This window comes from Nicotiana tabacum, chromosome 5 (genome assembly GCF_000715075.1).
Source record: "Nicotiana tabacum cultivar K326 chromosome 5, ASM71507v2, whole genome shotgun sequence".
NCBI classification, from domain to species: domain Eukaryota; kingdom Viridiplantae; phylum Streptophyta; class Magnoliopsida; order Solanales; family Solanaceae; genus Nicotiana; species Nicotiana tabacum.
In genome coordinates this window covers 80,619,327-80,643,939 of record NC_134084.1, presented here as the reverse complement: position 1 = coordinate 80,643,939, position 24,613 = coordinate 80,619,327, and the positions used below count along the sequence as shown (strand labels likewise).

General features: G+C 37.3%; 1 protein-coding gene and 2 long non-coding RNA genes across 3 annotated transcripts; 1 reads left to right on the top strand and 2 right to left on the bottom strand.

The window, feature by feature from the left end:
• Positions 1–6,436: 6,436 nt before the first annotated feature.
• LOC142180616 (uncharacterized) lies at positions 6,437–8,427 on the bottom strand. Its single transcript, XR_012709230.1, has 3 exons — positions 8,326–8,427; positions 7,521–8,123; positions 6,437–6,818 (listed from the first exon to the last, which is right to left on the bottom strand). It is a non-coding gene; the product is annotated as an uncharacterized LOC142180616 (long non-coding RNA).
• Positions 8,428–13,887: 5,460 nt separating this feature from the next.
• Positions 13,888–14,887, bottom strand: LOC142180615 (uncharacterized). Its single transcript, XR_012709229.1, has 3 exons — positions 14,774–14,887; positions 14,511–14,571; positions 13,888–14,020 (listed from the first exon to the last, which is right to left on the bottom strand). It is a non-coding gene; the product is annotated as an uncharacterized LOC142180615 (long non-coding RNA).
• A 1,088-nt stretch (positions 14,888–15,975) lies between these two features.
• Positions 15,976–16,722, top strand: LOC142180829 (uncharacterized). The gene is made up of 2 exons (XM_075252921.1): positions 15,976–16,408; positions 16,598–16,722. The coding sequence occupies exons 1-2, from the start codon at positions 15,976–15,978 to the stop codon at positions 16,720–16,722; spliced, it is 558 nt and encodes a 185-aa protein (XP_075109022.1).
• The last annotated feature ends 7,891 nt before the right edge of the window (positions 16,723–24,613 follow it).

Below are 24,613 nucleotides of genomic sequence, written 5' to 3'. Positions count from 1 at the left end.
CATTTCATAAAGTGAATTTTGGAGTGTTGAACACCGATTTGGAGTGGATTTGAGTAAAACTAGTATGATTGGACTCATAATTGAATGAGAGACTCGTAACTGAATGAGTTGTCAGATTTTGTAAATTTTATTAGGTTCCGAGATGCGGGCCCTGGTTGGGCTTTTTGGTCGATTTTAGGATATTGATTAAATATTAGACCTTTTCCGATTGGGATTGGTTCCTTTAGAATTGTTTGATGCATTTGAGTTTTTTTTACTAGTTTTGAGCCGTTCAGAGGTCGCTACGCGTGAGATGGCACTCTTGGAGCATTGCTTGGCTTTCTCGGCGTTTGGAATTGGCTTGTTTGAGATAAGTAACTCTTCTAAACTTAGTGTTGAGGGTATGAAACCTCGAATTATGTGTTATGTGATTAGTGTTGAGGTGATGCACATGCTACGTGACGGGCGTGCACCTTTTGAGTTGTGACTCTATTATTTTTGGGGCATTGTTTAGTGGCCCACTTTGTTGATATTTGTATTTTTCGTCATGTGATAAAGTTATTGAGCTGTACATCATGCTAGATATCTTGTTTAGGCTTTATGCCAATATTGTTGGGACTCCTAGTAGTCGTTTATTTCTGTCATCTCATTGATTTCCTTGATATTTCGTACTTAGTCATATACATGCATTCATATCATATCTCAGTCTCAGTTGTTACTTATTGATACACTATATTATTATTCCGGGTTAGTTTTCATGACATTGTGAGACTGTGGGTAAGACTGAAGAGATTGTTGACTGAGTGAGGCCGAGAGTCTGATTGGCTTGTTATAGCGCTTGGGCTGAAGGAGCCCCCCAGTGAGCGCGGATGATATTATTGAGGGATGGATTTCTCCATAGGGTTGGATTTTCCCTTTTCCTCGATACTGTCTGATTTATAGTCAGTGTTGTATATGTTCCAGGATGGATTTCCCGGGGCCGCATGGGCCATATACAGTAACGAGTGGTTGAGCATTTATATATTATTGAGTGATGGATTTCCCTAGACATGGATTTGTCAGAAGTACTTGACACCTGGAGATGGATTTCTCCATAGGGTTGGATTGTCCTTTTTCCTTGGTACTGGGTGACTTATAGTTAGTGTTGTATATGTTTCGGGATGGATTTTCCTGGGCCGTTTGGCCATATACAACACCGGGTAGTTGAATATGATGAGTGGAAAGTGTGATACAGTGAGGTTGAGTATTATGAGAGTGAGTACATGATTCATCTATGAGATACATGGAATTGGCATGCATACATGACATACCTACATAGAGACGCATTTTCCTTATGTTGTACGATATCACATCATTCATGACTTTTTACACACATTGATATGTGGGCATAGAGTGGTATTTCACACTCGTTATTTGGAAAGGAAATGAAATCTTTTTATGTACTGTGGAAAGGATTTTTCAGGAAAATTACAGTTTTCAAACTATCTCAAATTTTTTCGATGATTTCGATAAAGGATTTGAGTTTTCACTGATATTCTCAAAAGCAAAATTATTTTCGGAAAACTGTGCGAAGGCTAAATATTTTTATCTCTGAGATTATTTCCTTGTTTATATGCTCTATGTTGTATGAATTATTGTTGGTTACTGGTGTTGGACCCGACATATATTTCAGCTCATCATTGCTTTTAACATGAGGTTATGTTTGTTACTTTTTGAGTGCATGGGGTCGATTGTACTCATATTGTACTTCCTGCACATTGCGTGCAAATCCTGAATGCTGATGTTGCTGCCTTCAATGGTTGCTAGATTCAAAGGCGTATCTACGTTCTTGTTGTAGCTACCTCTTGTTCGCGGTAGCCTTAGATTATTAAAATCATGTTTATGTACTTTTCAAATAGAAGACTTATTTTCTTCATATCAACTTTGTAAACTCTATTCTTAGAAGCCCGTGATTTGTACTACCAGTTCTTGAAAAATGTAATAGATCCAGATAATTTATTTTGTTTAATTGAATTATTAGCATTATTGAAATTGGATAGTTATTAGTTGGCTTGCCCGACGGGTTAGGTTAGGTGCCATCACGACTAGTGGATTTTGGTTCGTGACAAACAAACGTAAGGATCAAAGTAATTAAGCAATTGTCTAAGCCCCACGGTGGACTCTAAACTGTTTACCCACAAAACTGTACAGTTAAATTTGTTATGTGGTTTATAGACAAGCGAACTGATTTGATCCAAAAATGATAAAGAAATAAGATTGAAAATGAGACTTAGCAATTGAAATTGAAGAAGGTGACAAGCCTAGATCCGAGCCCAATGTCTCCGAGGATAAAAATAAAAGCAATGATAAAGAGCAAATAAAGTTGTTTAATTGAGAGCGAAAGTACAATATAGCATATGTTTCTCGAAGAATTTCATGTGTTACAATAACTGTTGAGCCTGCTATTTATAACTATACCTAGGGAAATAAGATCCTAGGATCAAGCCTCACTTAAATAATGATAAAGGAGTCATTGATGAATATGTAACGGCCGGCCATGAATACAAATATTTTTTGTAACGGTTGCTCATTTAATATTAGAAAATATTCTCTAATTGAATGCTATCCAATGACAAATACTCGATCTGCTTCTGTTGACCATGCTCCCTTCGGGATTTACCCGATATCGGTTGCAGCTATGGGCTGAGTTAGTTCGATTTTATCAAAACCAAACTAAACTAACTATATCGATTTGGATTGGTTTGGTTTTGTTGGATTTTTTGGGCTTTTCGGGGCTTTTTGTTGTATGAATATTATTTCAATCTTACTTAAAAATTTTATAAGTAAATGTATGTTTAATAAAATTAAAATATATGATCTATTAAAATATTCTTATGAAAGAATTTACTTAGTAACACATGATAATTATTTTTTAGTCGTCTCATAATAATTTTACGTTGATGTACATTTTCAAGATTAATCGGATTTAATAATTAAGCATAAAAATAAATATGAACCTATATAATGATATGTTCAATTTAATTTTAAATTGTCGAAATATCATTTCATATTCGAAAAAGATATAAGAATTTAATATATAGATCTTGACATGTAAATATGGAAGAATAAAGAGATTGACACATTTCACTAGCACTTGATAAGAAAGTGATCAAACAACTCATTAATTAAAGTTAATAAATATAGAGCACTTCATATTTAACTAAAGCAAATATTTCTAGATATTTTTTAAATTTTTTTATAAAAAAGTCTTAAAAATATATATGAAAAGTATATATTTATATGTCGGTATGGTTCGGAGTTTTTTTATTCAATATTAAATCAAATCAAATCAAACTTAATCAGGTTTTTTAATCGGTTTGATTTGACTTTTCAATATGGTGCAATTTTTCGGTTCGGTTTGTACACCCCTAGTTACAGTTGTCGTATACGGTATTGGTTGTTACTTGACTCTCCTTTTATCTGTGTTCGGTTCCACGTATCATATCATTCGATCATTTATTATAAATCAATTTTATCCAATACATAGTGGAGATATTACGAAATTTGGAAAATAGTAAGCGAATATGTTGTGATAGAAAGTTAGAAATTGAAGGGAATTGATCTTTTTCTGAAACCAAAATGGAAAATAGTAGTAAAAGCTTTGAAGTTGATTCTGGTGATAAGCTGACGTTCATAGCAATCCGTGGTGCTCCAAAAAGTGAAGTCTTTAAAAGAGCTATATGCATTCGAAAATTTATTCCTCCTACTCATATCGATTTTATTCGAATAATCGAATCAACTTTTTTTGTAACCTTTTTAAAAAGGAATTTTACAAATAATACTTTAAAGGACAACTACGATTTGGTTTTATGTTGATAAAATTACAAAAGCTCTTAAATAACTCACAAAGGTTGTGGTGAGGCGTGGAGCAGTAACTATTTCTTTATTCTTAATTAAAAGTATCGGGTTCAAAATTTGAGTATGAGATTGTCTTTATTAGGAAATGCTTTACCCTCCAATATAGGACATGTTGGCGAGAATCAGGATTGGAGTCGGGCTTCAGTGTTAGTAGCGGAGACCAGATAAAAAACCAGAAAGAAAGTCTTGAATAATGAGACACATATGACGCCATTTAACCGTCATAATTCTACCTTGAGTTACAGAATCTTATGCTACGAAGTACTATTTTTTGATGAAGTCCGAAAGTCCAAACTAATAAAATAAATGGTAGAAAAATGATGAGGTAGTGGAAGGAAAAATAAAAAGTGAATGTCGGTGTCCGACTCATTCACATTTATTAAATTGTAAAGCCTCAGAATAGATATATCAATACATATATATTAATCTAATCATTCACATACCACGTTTTATCTTTATTAAGTTATTAATGAGCGAATAAATTTGAGACAAACAAATCGTCTTTTATTTCACTTGTAATCATGCCAATGTCAACATAGGCAAAAGTTATCTACTTACACATTTGTTGTTCACTGATAATTTGTCAAAAAGTACATGCTTTTGGTGGATATATGTCCTAATGTATAGTGTGATTTAATAAAAGGTATATGGTCAATCGGATGAATTTATGCACATTATGTGTCTTTTATGTATAAATACGAGTTTGAAGGAAAGTTGATTAAAAGTGGATGAATTGGTGCGAACCGAGATTTAAAAATAAAAAATAAAAAAAAAATCAAAATAAAAAGAGTTGAAGGCAGCTCGTCCAGGATTCATACGTCGGGGGAGATGGGGACGAGCTAGGGGAGTAATTCTTCACAGCAAACAGTGATTGGTTGTCATCTCACGAGCAAGTAGGGTTGTCAATGGTTCGGTTCGGCCGGTTATTTTATAAAATTTGTACCATACCAATTTTTCGGTTATTCTATTATGTATAACCAAAATTAGACTTTTCGAAACCGTCCCAATCATGTCTGTTTCTCTTCGGTATCGGTACGGTTCGGTTAATTTTCGGTATTTTTTTATATCATGTAAAATTCACCAGTAGAAGTAGAATGCAATAACATACGTTCTTTTATTGGACTTAGCAAAACTCTCTAGACATTTTTACTGTTTAAAGGGTGATGAATTAAAAAAAAAAAAGATGGCTAGAGTATAGATCCATCAACTATTCTACAACAGCGTAAAAGAAATCAAACAAAGGCAAAGAAAATATAAATCACACGAGTTGAAAGATATACCAAGCTGAGACTCAAGAATAAAGTCTATAGAAAATTAAATATTCAAAAAGATAAATCCAAATTATATGAAAGGAAACATATTCAATACATTGTAGTTTGCTACTCGTAATCGCTAGAATTCGTTAGAATACTTTGTGTCTTGCTAATAAAGATACTTGAAATAACTTAGTTTAAATAGAAGTAGCATAATAGGTTTTAGGAATTAGTATTTTGAGTTTAATTACTTGTTAGCTTGTAATAGTTTTCATAATTCCAAGGCCCAAAGAAAATTTAATGCATTATTACTTTTGAACTTACTAAATAAATATATTTTCTACATGTAAAATTTATTCGGTATTTTTTTGGTTTATTTTTATAAAATAAAAAACCTACCCTAATTATCGGTGCGGTTATAGATTTATATAAAAACCTAAGGTTTCTTAAAAGGAAACCTAAAAATCGGTTCGGTATGGTACGGTTTGATCGGTTTAGTCGGTTTTCGAAAATCCATTGACACCCCTACGAGCCAGTGCGTGACCAAAAGAGAAGAAAAAGGCATTGGGAGCTCGTTCAAGGGGTGCGCGACACACGGAACTCAGACGCGGCCTCGGCGATTCTTGGCCAAAATTAGATTGGCTTGGACGACTTCTACCCACCCTAGGTCATATAGATGCCGTATGAAACGTCTTTTAAAGAGGGTTATACGTCTTTGGAGGAAAGAAATGTGCAAGGAGGAGAAGAACACAAATTGGGCTATGATTCTGTATTTTTCTTCTATTCTTTCTGGTTCGTTTATGAATTTTAACAATTGTTGTGAATACCATATTATGAGTGATTAAGTAATCTAGTTCTGGGATTATAGTTTAAACGATTATTAACATTTGTTGATTACTATTGAAGGAAGAGACACGTGGGAAGCACATGGGTTGTTAGTTAGTTATAATTAATTTATGGAAGGGTTAGTTAGAAGTTAGTTAGCTCACTTTCTTCTTAGTCTTTTAGCTTAGTAATGTAGCGGTAGATCTCAGATGTGTATATATATATATATATATATATATATATATATATATATATATATATATATATATATATATATATATATATATATATATATATATATATATATATATATATATATATATATATATAGAACATACTATGAAAATAAGTTCAAAAATTCTAAATTCCTTGAGTGATATAGTGTCACGACCCAAACTGGAGGGCCATGACTAGCACCCGACCATACTTGCCGAGCACCAACTTACATTTCATCTAACCTTCATTATTATCTTTTAGGGCTGACGAGATCAATATAAATGGTAGACCTAGATCATGGACAACCAGCAATAAAATATGACGGCATGAACATACATAGCAGGGATGACCAGACAATCAAGAAACTATATATAAGGTATGAGCTACCACGCTACCATGAAAGACTATACAACAAAAACCAGCCGACAAGGCATACCAAACTATACATGAGTCGACACTTGTCTATGAGCCTCTAAATGAATATAAGTGCTGCAACATAGCCGGAACAGGGCCCCGACATACCCATAATGTCTATAACAGAAATGCATACCAAGACCACGGCAAGTCCGGATAAGGGATCTCGCCAATCACCGCTGAACTTGACAGCCTACTGTGGTGGGGGAGCTGCACCTGCCTGTCTATCAGGACCTGCAGCACGACATGCAGCGTCCACAAACAAAAGGACGTCAGTACGAATAAAGTACTGAGTATGTAAGGCAGGGAACCATAAATACGAACAGTAATGTAAGCAGGGATAGAGAATATACAACCTCGAAAATCTGAGTACCTCTGAGGGCTACTGACATGCAATGCATGATACATATGTATACATAAACTTTTAAAACATACGCCTCTGTGGGCATCATCATCATCATATCGTACCCGACCATAATAGGCTCGGTAAAAACATACCCGGGCATCATAAGGCTCGGTAGAATCGTACCCGGCCACGTGGAGCTCGGTAAAACCCAACTGATCAGTGGTTGCACAATAGGTGCCGTACCCGGCCAACTATAGCGTGGCTCGGTAGAGTAAAATAGATACATATATATAATGCATGTTCGACTCATGGAATCACATTCTAAACCTTTCGGAGTGACGTAAGGTCGGTATCCTCTGTACACGTTATTAGGACTAATTCTTCACTATGAACCTTATAAGAATCAGGAAGTACCAACAACATTGATAACATAAGAATAAGAGAAGCAACATTAACATCAATCGTTTCATAAGAGAGAAAGCAATGTAAGTACTGCTAGCTTCTAAGAGTAGAGTATCTTTAGAAGCTCGTTCATTACATTATGTACAATCGGAGTCGTGCAAAAGAATGAAAGGGATAGCCTCACATACCTTGTATATACTGCCCCAATCTCAAGCTATGCAATTGTCAAAACTCCTTAGTCTACAATAAGAGAAATGATACTATCGTTATCATTTAAGCGTCATAACTATTATGTATCGACCACAACCTATTTTACGATGAAACGGACAGCACCTCCCCTATATATATGACTTCACACCATTCCAAACAATCACCAAACAGCCCAAACAACATCAATAATAAACATATTGAGCCTCCCAAAATAGTCCACGCACAGCCTAATCACTCCATACATACGACGACCACCGTAGTCGTGTCAAACGACCCGGAAATGTTACGAACAACTATCATCCCACAACCCTAAATATATATGGTATTTATCCACACCCTTCCTCCTCCAAAACTCCACAAAAAAGTAGTAAAATACGCAGCCCAACAGCAACGTAAAATAGTCCACAAAACAATAACATTACTACCAAACCTTTCGATATATATTTCACAAGTTTTAGCTTCAATGGCTTAGCCGCAACTTGGATAATCTTAAATACATATAGAGTAAGAGGTTCCTTACCTTTATACAGAAAGAACAACTCCAATTTGACCTTAAATTTCCATGATATATCCATTCAATGCTGCCACAACAACAAAAAAGCGAAACTAGCGATCAATTAGTGTTTTTCGGCACTAGAATCACTTTAGAAGGCTTAATATCACCTAGGATTGATATTAAGAATATTAGGGAGTATTTACAGAACATAAACCCTTTAAAACAACCTCTCACACGAGCTGGAGCGACACAAAAATGAGCAACAACAAGAAGAACAAGAGACTTACTAGCGCCACGGAATTTCCGACACTTGATTTGTGTTGTTTGCCCTTTTTTGGGTCTTGAATCTTGAGAGAACCTTGAGAGGATGTTCCTAGGGTTCTAAGATCTGAAAATAATGAGAAGAAATGACTTAAAATGGGTTGGAGGCATCCTATATAGGTCCAAATATCTTAAAACGCCTTAGTAGGCCCCATAGAGAGGTGTTTGGCGCAGTCTCGCGAAAATGCAAATATCTCTCTACTCCGAGATCGTATCGATGAACGGTTTATTGCATTGGAAACTAGACTCATAGATATTTAATTTTGTTGGTATATCATCCCATAATTCCTTGTAAATTAGGAGAAAAGATTAGAAACATTTGACCTAATGTTTAAGTAAAATTATGAAGCTAAGTTGCGACAACTTTTGTCGTTTTTTGTTTCATAACTCGTTTGACTTCAAGACTTATGATACGGATATTATATGATTAAAATACCTTAATACATGACCTCTTGAGTGTATTAAGCACCGCTAGATTTACCTGAAAATACGAGTTACAACATCTTTGATTCATTTAACTTCTAATACTTGTTAATCACCCTTATACACTCTTGTATCACTTAAGACCAATAGGATTGACTTCTTATCATCTCAAAGATAATTCCTTCTTGGATTTATGTTAACTAATATATGGCATGAACTAACACATGTGGATATGGGTTGTAACACCCTCCCCCTTAGGAACATTCGTCCTCGAATGTAAGGGTTTATGGGGAGTTTAAATCATCATGGATTCCAATGGAAATTTCCGATCAATTTTCCCCTATAAAATGGTCACTAGCAAAACTTGCAAGTAATTAAGCCCAACATATGGCTTCACAAGGCTACACAAAGCATTATGCATATTTACATTATCTACATAGCACCATTTTTTATTAATGAGGAGTATTCTCAAATTATTGCTTACCTCATAGAGCCGTTTCACCTTCCAATGTATCCTGTCTTCCACCAGCATCCTTGTTATCTTCATTCTGGAATAGGTAAGGGTATTTAGACTTCATCTCCTCTTATGCTTCCCATTGATTTACGGCTGAGAGCATCTGCCACAATATTGGCTTTACCGGGATGATACAATATCTCGACGTCGTAGTCTTTCAGTAATTCAAGCCACCTACGCTGCCTCAAATTCAACTCTTTCTGCTTGAAGATGTATTGTAAACTCTTGTGATCTGTGTAGATGTCAACGTGGACGCTGTATAAGTAGTGCCGCCATATCTTCAAAGCATATATTACTGCAGCCAATTCCAAATCATGGGTTGGATAATTCTTTTCATGCTTCTTCAATTGTCTTGATGCATAAGCAATCACCTTCCCATGCTGCATCAATACGCACCCCAAACCTATACCTGAGGCATCACAATATACCACATAACCTTCTGTTCCTTCAGGAAGAGTGAGCACTGGTGCAGATGTCAATCGATTCTTCAGCTCCTGAAAACTACGTTCACAAGTGTTAGACCACTGGAACTTGGTAGCTTTCTGTGTTAACTTAGTCAATGGTGATGATATAGAAGAAAATCTTTCCACAAACCGCCTATAATATCCAGCTAGCCCTAGGAAGCTGCGGACTTCTGAAGGTGTTGTAGGTCTCGGCCAATTCTTTACTGCATCGATCTTCTAAGTGTCGACACTAATACCCTCGTCAGATATCACATGGCCAAGGAACGCTACTGAGTTCAGCCAAAATTCACATTTGGAGAGCTTAGCATATAACTTACGATCCTAAAGCGTCTGAAATACTATCCGCAAGTGGCCTGTATGTTCCGCCTCCGAACGAGAATATACTAGAATGTCATCAATGAATACAATCACAAACACATCAAGATAGTGCCTAAATATAGTATTCATGAGATCCATAAAAGCTGTTGGGGAATTTGTTAGCCCGAACGACATCACCAAGAACTCAAAGTGCCCGTATCTTGTCCGGAAGGCCGTATTTGGAATATCCTTCTCCTTAACCCTCACCTGATGATACCCTGAACGTAAATCAATCTTGGAGAAATACTTGGCACCCTGGAGTTGGTCAAACAGGTCATCAATTTTTGGAAGTGGATACTTGTTCTTTATAGTAGACTTATTCAACTGTCGATAGTCGATACACATCCGTAACGACCCGTCTTTCTTCCGCACAAATAGGACTGGTGCACCCCAAGGTGAAGTGCTAGATCTAATGAAGCCCTTATCCAGTAAGTCCTTCAACTGCACCTTCAACTCTCGCAACTCTGCCGGGGCCATTCTGTATGGAGGGATAGAGATCGGTTGAGTGTCAGGCAACACATCAATGCTAAACTCAATCTCCCTTTCAGGAGGAAGGCCTGGGAGTTCATCTGGGAAAACATCTGGGAAATTGTTGACCACGGGGATTGATTGTAAAGTAGGCGGTTTCACCTCCACATCCCTAACGCGAACGAAATGATAAATGTAACCTTTTGAGATCATTTTCCTTGCCTTAAGATAGGAAATAAACCTACCTTTTGGTGTAGCAATATTCCCTTTCCATTCAATGATGGGTTCACCAGGAAATTGAAACCTAACCATCTTCGTACGGCAGTCAACATTTGCATAGCATGAGGCCAACCAATCCATTCCCATTATCACATCAAAATCAACCATTTCTAACTCAAATAAATTTGCCGAGGTTTGACGACTACAAATCATCACAGTGCAACCTCTATATACCCTTCTAGCAATCACAGAATCTCCTATCGGAGTAGATACCGCAAAGGGTTTACTTATCAATTCAGGTTCAATGCCAAACGTATTAGCCACAAAGGGTGTAACATATGATAATGTAGATCCCGGATCAATCAGCGCATATACATCATAAGAAAACACAGATAAAATACCTGTAACAACATCTGGAGACGACTCGAGATCATGTCAACCTACTAGAGCATAGGTTCGATTTTGACCACCCCTCAAACTCGGCACTGCACCTCTACCTCTACCACGACCTATCGACTGCTGAAAACCCCGTGCTGGAGGTCGAACTGGATGAGGAAGAAGCAGACATAGATCCAGTCGGCTAAGCCATACCATCACCTCCCCTGTTAGGACAATCCCGCATCATATGGCCAGGCTGTCCGCAAGAATACAGTCCAACAGAACCTCGACAGCATAGTCCAAAGTGGGCCTTACCGTAATGATCACAACGTGGTGTTGTGGGTCTCGTCTGACTAGTATCCCTGTGATGTTGCGAGCCTGATGCCTGCGAACTCTGACCTGGACCAGAATGGGTAAATCGATCATATTGAGGCCTCTGAAACTGTGGGGGAGCACTAGCTACAGGTGGCGCCGAACTCCTCGAAGACTGGGGCCTGACGCTGCCTCTGAAGTCATTAGAATACCTTGCAAATCTCGCCCTCTTATGCTGGCCCCTATCCTGCTCCCTATCTGCCCTCTGCTGGCGCTTACGATCCTCTAGGGTCTGGGCATAAGCCTGAATACGGGAAATATCCATGCCCTCCACCAAGGAGGCTGTCGTGCACTCATTTATCAGATGTGGTCCCAATCCGTTCACGAACAAATGCACCCTATCACTCATCTCGGCCACCATATGGGGAACATACCTTTCTAAAGAATTGAACTGCATACTGTACTCTCGCACACTCATATTACCTTGTCTAATGTTCAAGAACCTATCAACTCTAGCTCGTCGTATCTCAACTGGAAAGTAGTGACGAAGAAAGGCCTCAGAAAATTCCTTCCACACAGCTGGAGGAGCGTTCGGACCCCTGGATCTCTCCCAACTATCATACCAGAGAACCGCTAAATCTCGTAGTCGATAAGAAGCCAACACTACTGCCTCTATATCACTAATATGCATAACCCGCAGTGTACGATGAACCTGGTCAATAAAAGTCTGTGGGTCCTCCTTGAGGTCTGATCCGGTAAACACTGAAGGGTCTAAATTAATAAAATCACGAACTCTTGTACTAACTGGTTTATCAGCAGCACCTGTATTCTGCCTCTGAGCCTGAGCAGCTACCAAGCTAGTCAACAAATGCAAAGCACTCCGCATATCCTGGTCTGTAGTGCCAGACGGAGGAACTGGAGGCGCTGGGTGCCTTCTAATATCCTCTGTAGGAGATGGAGTAGATGAGGTATGAGAGGGAATCTCACTCTAAGCCTCACTTTGTCCTGCTCTGGCTTGGGGCACCTGACTGTTAACCTCTCCCGCTGCTGTATCAAGCCGTCTACTAATCGTTTGCTTCCTAGTTGAAGGCATCGCTGAAAGAAAATAAGGTGAATATTAGAGATAAACACTTACGACAAAAATCTACGCTCGATCTAGATTCAGGAAGAAGGTAACAACCCTATATGTCATGTAGCCTCCTGATTATAAATGTGGCGCGCTACACATCCATAATCAAGACTCTACTAGACACAGCTCATAGACAACCCCTAGGACAGACTTGCTCTAATACCAAGTTTGTCACGACCCAAACTGGAGGGCCATGACTAACACCCGACCATACTTGCCGAGCACCAACGTACATTTCATCTAACCTCCATTATTATCTTTTAGGGCTGACGAGATCAATATAAATGGTAGACATGGATCTTGGACAACCAGCAATAAAATATGACGGCATGAACATATATAGCAGGGGATGACCAGACAATCAAGAAACTATATATAAGGTATGAGCTACCACGCTACCATGAAAGACTGTACAACAAAAACCAGTCGACAAGGCATACCCTCGACACTTGTCTATCAGCCTCTAAATGAACATAAGTTCTGCAACATAGCCGGAACAGGGCCCCGACATACCCATAATGTCTATAACAGAAATGCATACCAAGACCAAGGCAAGTCCGGAGAAGGGATCTCGCCAATCACCGTTGAACTGGACAACCTACTGTGGTGGGGGAGCTGCACCTGCCTGTCTATCAGGACCTGCAGCACGACATGCAGCGTCCACAAACAAAAAGACGTCAGTACGAATAAAGTACTGAGTATGTAAGGCAGGGAACCATAAATACGAATAGTAATGTAAGCAGGGATAGAGAATATACAACCTGGAAAATCTGAGTACCTCTGAGGGCTACTGACATGCAATGCATGATACATATGTATGTATACATAAACTTTTAAAACATACGCCTCTGTGGGCATCATCATCATCATATCGTACTCGACCATAATAGGCTCGGTAAAAACATACCCGGCCATCATAAGGATCGGTAGAATCGTACCCGGCCACGTGGATCTCGGTAAAACCCAACTGATCAGTGGTTGCACAATAGGTGTCGTACCCAGCCAACTATAGCGTGGCTTGGTAGAGTAAAATAGATACATATATATAATGCATGCTCGACTCATGGAATCACATTCTAAACCTTTCGGAGTGACGTAAGGTCGGTATCCTCTGTTCACATTATTAGGACTAACTCTTCACTATGAACCTTATAAGAATCAGGAAGTACCAACAACATTGATAACATAAGAATAAGAGAAGCAACATTAACATCAATCGTTTCATAAGAGAGAAAGCAATGTAAGTACTGCTAGCTTCTAAGAGTAGAGTATCTTTAGAAGCTCGTTCATTACATTATGTACAATCGGAGTCGTGCAAAAGAATGAAAGGGATAGCCTCACATACCTTGTATATACTGCCCCAATCTCAAGCTATGCAATTGTCAAAACTCCTTAGTCTACAATAAGAGAAATGATACTATCGTTATCATTTAAGCGTCATAACTATTATGTATCGACCACAACCTATTTTACGATGAAACGGACAGCACCTCCCCTATATATATGACTTCACACCATTCCAAACAATCACCAAACAGCCCAAACAACATCAATAATAAACATATTGAGCCTCCCAAAATAGTCCACGCACAGCCTAATCACTCCATACATACGACGACCACCGTAGTCGTGTCAAACGACCCGGAAATGTTACGAACAACTATCATCCCACAACCCTACATATATATGGTATTTATCCACACCCTTCCTCCTCCAAAACTCCACAAAAAAGTAGTAAAATATGCAGCCCAACAGCAACGTAAAATAGTCCACAAAACAATAACATTACTACCAAACCTTTCGATATATATTTCACAAGTTTTAGCTTCAATGGCTTAGCCGCAACTTGGATAATCTTAAATACATATAGAGTAAGAGGTTCCTTACCTTTATACAGAAATAACAACTCCAATTTGACCTTAAATTTCCATGATATATCCATTCAATGCTGCCACAACAACAAAAAAGCGAAACTAGCGATCAATTAGTGTTTTTCGGCACTAGAATCACTTTAGAAGGATTAATATCACCTAGGATTGATATTAAGAATATAAGGGAGTATTTACAGAACATAAACCCTTTAAAACAACCTCTCACACGAGCTGGAGCGACACAAAAATGAGCAACAACAAGAAGAACAAGAGACTTACTAGCGCCACGGAATTTCCGACACTTGATTTGTGTTGTTTGCCCTTTTTTTGGGTCTTGAATCTTGAGAGAACCTTGAGAGGATGTTCCTAGGGTTCTAAGATCTGAAAATAGTGAGAAAAAATGACTTAAAATGGGTTGGAGGCATCCTATATAGGTCCAAATATCTTAAAACGCCTTAGTAGGCCCCATAGAGAGGTGTTTGTCGCAGTCTCGCGAAAATGCAAATATCTCTCTACTCCGAGATCGTATCGATGAACGGTTTATTGCATTGGAAACTAGACTCATAGATATTTAATTTTGTTGGTATATCATCCCGTAATTCCTTGTAAATTAGGAGAAAAGATTAGAAACATTTGACCTAATGTTTAAGTAAAATTATGAAGCTAAGTTGCGACAACTTTTGTCGTTTTTTGTTTCATAACTCGTTTGACTTCAAGACTTATGATACGGATATTATATGATTAAAATACCTTAATACATGACCTCTTGAGTGTATTAAGCACCGCTAGATTTACCTGAAAATACGAGTTACAACATCCTTGATTCATTTAACTTCTAATACTTGTTAATCACCCTTATACACTCTTGTATCACTTAAGACCAATAGGATTGACTTCTTATCATCTCAAAGATAATTTCTTCTTGTATTTATGTTAACTAATATATGGCATGAACTAACACATGTGGATATGGGTTGTAACACATAGATTGAGAGCTTTCTTCTAGAAACTTCAATTCCGCTATTAGAGCTTAAGCTCGAGCTCAACTCTGATCTTCATTATGGTATCATAGCTGGAGATCTAAACAGCAGTAAGCTAAGGACATCAATTCCAGTTACTGCAATTTCTCATTCATTTGGAGAGTTGAAGGCATTTCTCGTTCGAGCTAGGGTTCAATAGCTTCTACAATCAATTTGTCATCTTCTTCTATTTTTGGAAGCTAAGTGAAGAACTAGCGATTCGTTCAATTCTCAACATTCATGGCAATTGATGAATAAACTCCTTCTTCAAGCAGTACATGAATCACCATTGATCATCATCATCCTTTGTTCTTACAACCATGTGATACGCCAGGTAGCTCGTTAATCTCTATTCAACTCAAAGGCGCTGAGAATTACACGCTATGGAGTAGATCAATGAAAATTAGATTAATTGGTAAAAGCAAATTAGGTTTTGTGGACGAATTATCGGAAAAATGAATTATGGGAAAAATCAATGATATAGTGCTATCTTGGATCATGAATGTTGTGAGTAGTGAGTTGCTTAGTGGAATCGTGTACAAGTCTAGTGCACACAAAGTTTGGACAGATTTGAAAGATAAATATGATAAGGTTGATGGATCTAGAATATTTTATGTACACAAAGAGATATCTACATTGTCTCAAGAGATTTATTCAATGTCAGCATACTTTGCTAAGTTGACAGACCTTTGGGAAGAGTATGATGCTCTCAAGCCCTGCCCAGGATGTGATTGTCCAGAATCAAAGATTTATGCTGAGTATTTCGAATACCAGAGGCTACTGCGGTTTCTTATGGGCCTAAATGAATCCTATAGTCAGCTTAGAAGCCAGGTTTTGATGATGACTCCAGTTCCAAGTGTTAACAAGGCATACTCCATGGTGATATCAGAAGAGAGTTAGAGATCTTTGGGAAAATTCACACAAATTGTTGATCTATCTGATGGAGTTGCACTATTTCGCAACAAGGGAAGTGTGAATTCAGGAAACATTTATAGATCTAGGAGGAACAATTTGTATTGTGATTTCTGTAATTACAAAGGGCACACCAGGGACAATTGCTAAAAGATACATGGTTATCCTTTAGATTTCAAGATGAGTAAGAAGGCTAGTGAATATCAACAAAGACCTAAGGTAAACTTGACAGCACATGAGATACAGCAGACACATGGGAAACAGTTAGCTAATGCAGTAATACAGGAGGAGCAGTAGGCAATCAATCAGCCTACAACAACTATAATTCAAGGATAAGGCATAGTATTCACTCAGGAGCAGTATGATCAGATATTGAAGTTAATCAACAAAGACAACTCTGGTAATTACATGAAGGAATTTGCAGATATTGTCAATACTTTTATTGTGAATGACATAGTAGAGAATAAAAACAAAGAAAGGGACACAAATTGGATAGTGGACTCTGGAGCAACCAATCATATGGATCATAATAAGAAATTACTAAGCAAAGCTAATAGTGATAGCACCAGTATAGATACAAAGGTGTACTTGCCAAATGGAAAGTCCCTGGACAGAGCTTGCACATGTGAATTCAGTATTGGTGAAGAAGAAGTCATTAAAATGCATTGTATATACCAGGTTTCAAATACAATTTATTATCAGTTTCCAAACTGACAAAGGATCTAAGATGCTTTGTGTCCTTTTATCTTGATTTTTGCATAATGCAGGACCTTCACACTGAAAAGGTGAAGGGGATTGGTAAGGAGCTCGAAGTGCATGTACAATCTGCAGCAGAAGATAATTAAGGCAAATGTTGCAAATGTGCAAGTAGCAGATGGTCATAGAAAAGAAGAGGATCCGGGAATTTGGCCTGGGAGACTTAGACATGCTCCTAATAGAGTTCCAAACTTGAATTTCAAAACAAGTAATAGTAGAATAAGGGAATGTACAATCTGTCCTTTAGCTAGACAAGGCAGGTTGCCATTTCCAAAGAGCTTATCCAGTACTGATAAACCTTTTCATTTGATACATGTAGATGTATGGGGTCCTTACAGGATACCTACTCATGATAGTTTTAGATCCTTCCTTACTATTGTCGATGACTGTAGTAGGATGGTTAGGATTTACTTTCTTAGACTCAAAAGTGATGTGATTGTAAGCTTGAGAAAATTCCTTATTCTAATAAAGACACAGTTTGATGCTTCAGTCAAGATTTTAAGAAGTGATAATGGGACTGAGTTCTTTAACTCTGAGTGTAGAAGTCTTTTTCAATCCCTTGGTATAGTCCACCAGAGTTCATGTGTACACACCCCACAACAAAATGGGGTAGTTGAACGAAAGCACAGATACATCCTAGAGGTGGCTAGAGCAATAAAACTTCAAGTCCATCTACCCTTGAAGTTTTGGGTAGAATGTGTTCATGATGTTGTTTACATAATCAACAGACTCCCTTTATCAGTATTGGGAGGAAAATCTTCCTTTGAGGTCTTGTATGGAAAATCACCATCTTTGCAACACATGAGGACTATAGGCTGCTTATGTTTTGCCAGCAAAATAGGTAAAGGTGATAAGTTTGCAGCAAGATCTACAATAGCTGTCTTGATGGGATATTCTTCTACACAGAAGGGATAAACTCTATAATATTTTACCTAACCAATTTTTTGTTAGCATGGATGTTACATTCATGGAGCACATATTTCCATTATAGTTACTGAAAGAAGGAAGGCTACAGGTTTACCCAAATGGTGTGATATCACACACTGATTTTCCCACCCAAGAGATATAACTTAAGGAGCAAACTCAAATTGCAGCTACACCAAAAAGAGTGATACCGCCTCCTGCAACTTCACCTTCAGCAGAATCACGACAACACTCAGAGGAAGAGAATTATGTCCCTCAACAAGTACTATCAGTTGATGCACATGTCAATGATTAAGGTCATCCAATCCTTCCTTCAACAGACTCTGAGCTTCCTAGAGGTGAAGAACAATTGAGAAAATCAACTAGAACAGTGAAAGAACTCATATGGATGCAGGATTATATAGTGAGAGGGACCTCCACAAGAGACTCAGCTAAGGCAGTCTGCAAATATCATTTGGAAGAGTACCTTAGCCATCAAGCTCTTTCAGCCAGCTACCAGACTTGTCTATCCAAATTCACTGCCACCAAAGAACTTCACAGTTATGAGGAAGCAATAAAAGACCCTAGGTAGATAGAAGCAATGGACCAAGAGCTAAATGTACTTAAGAAAAATGGCACTTGGTCACGAATGGATCTACCACAAGGCAAGGTACCTATTGGATGCAAATGGATATTCAAAATAAAGTACAAAGCAAATGGTGAGATAGAAAGGTTCAAAACAAGTCTAGTGGCAAAAGGATATAACTAGATAGAAGGACTAGACTACCAAGAAACTTTTTTTCCAGTGGTTAAAATGGTAACAGTCAGAGTTGTCATGGCATTAGCTGCAGCACACAACTGGAAATTACATCAAATGGATGTTTACAATGCATTTCTTCAAGGGGATTTGACTAAGAAGTATACATGTGTTTGCCACATGGATTTCCTAGCTAGGGGAGAAAGTATATAGGCTGCACAAATTCCTGTATGGCTTGAAACAAGCTTCTCAATAATGGAACTTGAAGTTGAATGAATCACTTATCAACTCAGGTTTCACACAAAGCCACTTTGATTACTCATTGTTTACAAAAAGAAGGGGCACACAAAGCCACTTTGATTACTTATCGTTTACAAAAAGAAGGGGCGCAGGAATGGTGATCATTTTAGTGTATGTAGATGATCTTCTTATTACTGGAAACAACAAATGATTTCAGAGGCAAAAGACATACTGCAACATAGCTTCAAAATCAAAGACTTGGGATAATTGAGGTTCTTTCTTGGAATGGAGATAGCAAGGTCAAAGCAAGGATTCTTGATGAATCAAAGGAAGTTTGCGCTAGAGTTGATTAGTGAGCTTCGATTGACAGGATCAAAGCTAACAAGCACACTAATAGGAGATTCACTACAACTAAATATGACAAGCAAAACAATTATGTAAGAGATGAGAAGTTGGGAGATGCAGGACCCCATCAAATATTAATAGGGAAATTGTTGTATCTCACAATGACAAGGCCAGACATATGCTATGCAGTACATGTACTCAGTCAATTTATGCACTTTCCTAAAAGATCACACATAGATGCAGCAATTACAGTGGTCAGATACATAAAGGGTGCTCCAGGACAAGGACTGCTAATGAGCTCAAAACAGTCGACCAAGCTAACTGCATTTTGTGATGTAGATTGGGCATCTTATCCAATCTCTAGAAGATCAGTAACAGGGTATGTGATGAAGCTAGGAGACTCCTTGGTGTTATGAAAATCAAAGAAGCAGTGTACAGTATCGCGAAGCTCAGCAGAAGCTGAGTACAGAAGTATGGCAACTGGTGTCTCAGAAATCCTATGGCTGACTGGACTTTGCAGAGAATTGGGTGCAGAAGTTGATTTAATAATCGAGCTGAATTGTGACAGTAAAGCAGCAATTCAAATTTCTGCAAATCCCATATTCCATGAGCGCACAAAACATATAGAGATAGACCTACATTTCATCAGAGAAAAACTTCAATAAGGAATCGTGAAGACCAGATATGTGATGTCAAAGGATCAAGAGGCAGACTTGTTCACCAAATCTCTGGGCAAATCACAGCATGTATATCTGATGAACAAGCTAGGGATGCTCAACATGTTCGCACCATCTAGCTTGAGGGGGAGTATTGAAGGAAGAGACACATGAGAAGCACATGGGTTGTTAGTTAAGTATAACTAATTTACGGAAGGGTTAATAAAAGTTAGTTAGCTCACTTTCCTCTTAGTCTTTTAGCTTAGTAATGTTGCAGTAGATCTCAAATATGTGTGTGTGTGTGTGTGTGTATATATATATATATACACATGGCTAGGCTTGTAATTAGATTATTCTAGAATGAAAATCTGTTATTTCTCTCTTCTATTGATTGAGAGCTTTCTTCTAGAAACTTCAATTCCGCCATTAGAGCTGAAGCTCGAGCTCAACTCTGATCTTCATTAATTACTATTTTGTTAATATAAATTATCATCATTGGTTGTTTCTTTATTTCTAAATTTAACTTGTAAATTGTATGGCCACCAATTTACCTGCTATCTATGTTACGTTTGAAAAAGTCATGTTTAGATTAGATTGGAATTAAAGGAAGTTTATTTCTGAACTTGTATCTCAAAAAAATATTTCGCGGTTAGAATAGGTTACCTAATAGTCTCGTTTAGTTGAATGTCGTGTTATGTTTATTCATGAAAGATTCAATAACATAGAAATATAGGACTGATATATTGTGAATAGGTAGGTAGTATTGTGGGAGCATGCTAATCATATAAACGATCCGATCAACTAACAACCATAGATAATTCGAATTAACGGGTCTAATTATAAACTCAGTAAGATTAATAAACTGACCACATTTCTGAAATCTTAATCTCAATTGATTAAGTTAAATTAAAAATCACAAACACTTGCTTTCTTATTAGTTTAGCTAAGTAGGTGTTAAATTTCTGCAATATTAGTTTATTCACAACCACCAATCTTTTATAAACTTGAACAAATAATAAATTCTTATTTGCTTAGGTGGCGATTAATCTAAGTATTTGTGAATTTGATATTCGACTTTCAAGTCACTTTACTCTTTGTGAACCGTGTATACTTACGAGTGCATTAAAAACCAACCTTCACGTTACACTTCAACTATGACTTAAACAACATGATCAAGAAACAATATAGCGATAAAACCAAAACTTTATCCACTTCGATTTATAGCTGTTATATTGAATATATCTACAATAAACTAGAAATTTGCGGATCTTTTTTACATACATTCTCGTCGGGAGTTCCGACGAAAATTCGCCAGAAACAATTTCAAACGAGAACATTTCTGTTGCCCCTTTCATGGACCAAATATAATGCAAACAAATATGTGTTTTGACTCAAAACCTTCGCCAAAAAAAAAAAAAGATTTGGTGGTTCTATTGAATAAAAGTGAAAAGAAATAAATTTTGGAGCGAATATCAGCTAGTATTTACTTATGTTTTGGCCCCTCTATTGAAGCAAGTGAACCATTATTATGATATATACGCAAAAACAAAATAGTAACAGAATTTTTTTTAACGAGTCACTTTTTGGCAATCAAACAAGAAAAGTTAATTCCCAAAAATACAGGGAAAAGCAAACTAGGAATGCTTGGACCCCCTCTTTTACATAGTGGAGATTGTACAATGACAAAAAGAAATTCGTATTCTTTGATTCCCTTATCTCCACCATATCCTTTTCTTTTACAATAAAATGGAATAAAGTTAGATAAAGGTCTTAGAAACGAAAGTTTGTAACAAATATTCTCAGGAAGGAAAGATAGAAAAGTAACTCTTGTTCATCTTCAAGTTGTTATGAAACTGGTGTTGGAAAACAATAGGAAATAAAACTTTCACGAAAAATGCGCCTCATTTACATTTGTTGAATGATTCCCTTTGTGTATTTATTGAACCACTTTAGTTTCCCGTTTTTATTTAAAGTCAACTTTCATAATTAGTAGGAAAAAGACGTCTTCTCTGCATCTAAAAATAATAACTTAAAGATTTTTATTCATTTTCTTGAGAAGCAGAGTTAATTGTTGGAATAAAAGGAAATTGCATGGGAGAAAAATCACGGGATACAAATATGGCTGTTTGGACTGTATTAAAAAATAAAATTAAACAGATTGAACAAAGTTTAGTTGATGCCGATGAAAATCCAACGATAGACTAATTACACGTAGCATGCGATCTCTTTGCAAAGAAAACTTAATTGCTTGTGGCGTATACACCAAATTAATAAATAACTTCAAGACATTACACACCATTATCATACTTAACTAATCTGTAACTTTTTAAGGTAAAATCCATCGATTTGATTGATGTGAACATCAATGCAAACAAAAATTTATTCGATCTTTCTTCTTACTTTATTGAGAATCAAATCGATTTAATGTGTGTGTATATGGATGTCCTAGACACATCACAATTTTTAATTCTACTAGTCTCTAGATATGCACATTGCACGTATATCCACCTCTAGAGTAAAACATTTTAAAAATATTGAATAAATATTAGTATAAAATAATATCTTTAAGTTATAAAATAAAAATTTAAAATGTTTAAGTTTCTGAAACTGATGAATATTGATTCTATTTCGTTCGCTCAATACATGATAGATAAATATGAAAAAGCCTAGATCAAAGTAGTAATATCAATGAAGTTTGCGAGATAACTGTATATGATGAGAATCGAACTTCCCTAATTTTGTATGGCTAAACGAAACCAGGGTGGCAGAGCAAGGCTCGGCCTCGCATTGCATCGAACCATGGCACAGAGATGGATTGCTAAGCTCATGAGTCGATGACCAATCAAGATCAAGACCAATCGTGATCGAGACCGAAGCGGGATAGAGACCGAGCGAGATCGAAGGGAGCCTGCTAAGCCGAATAATAGAAAGCTGATATATCCGTGATCGGGCAAGGATCATGACGGATATCTCGGCACATATCAAGCCAAAACCGGTTATTTAGACAATCATGAGATTTCCTTCTGTATTTAAAACTGTATCATAAGTAGAACTCCTCTACCATATAAAGGAGGTTTTAATTATTTTTGTGATCATCATATTCACGTAAAAAAAAAAAGCAAGATATTCTCTTATTCTTAAACTCTCAATATTCTTGCTACTGTGTTCATAGTTTTCGATAAAATATGCACTTAATTCGAAGGCAGTCTAGCTCAAGGATTAAAGCTATACATTTTGTTTGGTTTGTTCCATTTATATTTTCAGTTAATTCTATTGTCAATATACATTTTCTCTCAATTTGTGTTAAGTGAATCACGTGTCCTTAAAACCACAATATAGATTCAACTGTTATCCATTTTTAGGGTAAATAGTTTGGCGCCCACCGTGGGGCTAAGGATAATAGTGATTGCTTAGTACAAATTTTCGTAACACACACTATTTTACGCTTGTTCTTTGAAGTGTCTTTGATTACATGATTAAAAGATATCAAACTCTCAGTCAGCACCTCAACACATTAACAATGACCTCAGCCACCACGACGAGATTGAGAATATTGCACAAGAAAACGTTGCACCCCCTGCTGGTCTCGATAGAGTTCCAGCTGTAGACCCAATCGACGTCAGTTCACATGTCGCCATCACTGTAAATGTGGCTGTCAATCCTGAAAGCAGCGTTCGTGGGGGGTACCCGATCAGTAACTCAGAATGTGCATGATGGTGAAGATTGCGGGATTAGACTACAGGTAGTCTTTGAAATGCTGCAAGCCCAATAGGCAGCAATAGCTCATCTCCAAAATCAGAACATGCTGAGCAGGGTCGAACTCGAGCTATCCCAAGGAGTTGTGCACAGGGTCGAATCGACTTCGAGAAAATCAAATGAGAAGGAATTGGAGACCAATTCCTCTATTATAAAAATGCTTGACAAGTTGACAAAGCGAATCTTAACGGGGGAAAAGAAGATCGAGGAAATGATAAGAAGGTGGAAACCTACAACTCCAGGGTCGACCAAATCCCGGGTGCACCACCGATATTGAAAGGAATAGATTCTAAAAAGTTTGTACAAAAACCTTTTCCCCCATATGCGGCTCCGAAGACAATCCCCAATAAGTTCTGTATGCCCGAGATTCCTAAGTATAACGCGATGACTGATCCAAATGAACACATCACATCGTACACGTGCGTCATCAAAGGAAATGACTTGGAAGATGACGAAATTAAATCTGTATTGCTGAAGAAATTCGGGGAGACTCTATCGAAGGGTGCCATGATATGGTATCATAATTTACCGCCCAATTCTATTAATTCGTTTGCTATGCTTGCAGATTCTTTTATAAAGGCACATGCCGGAGCCATTAAGGTTGCAACAAGAAAGTCAAACTTTTTCAAGGTAAGGCATAAAGATAACGAGATGCTAAGGGAACAGAGAGAATGGATTTGCCATTGATCACCGATGATTGTGATGTTCAAGCTTTCACCCAAGGTCTCAACATTCGGAGTTCCATAGCTTCACAGCAGTTGAAGCAAAATTTGAT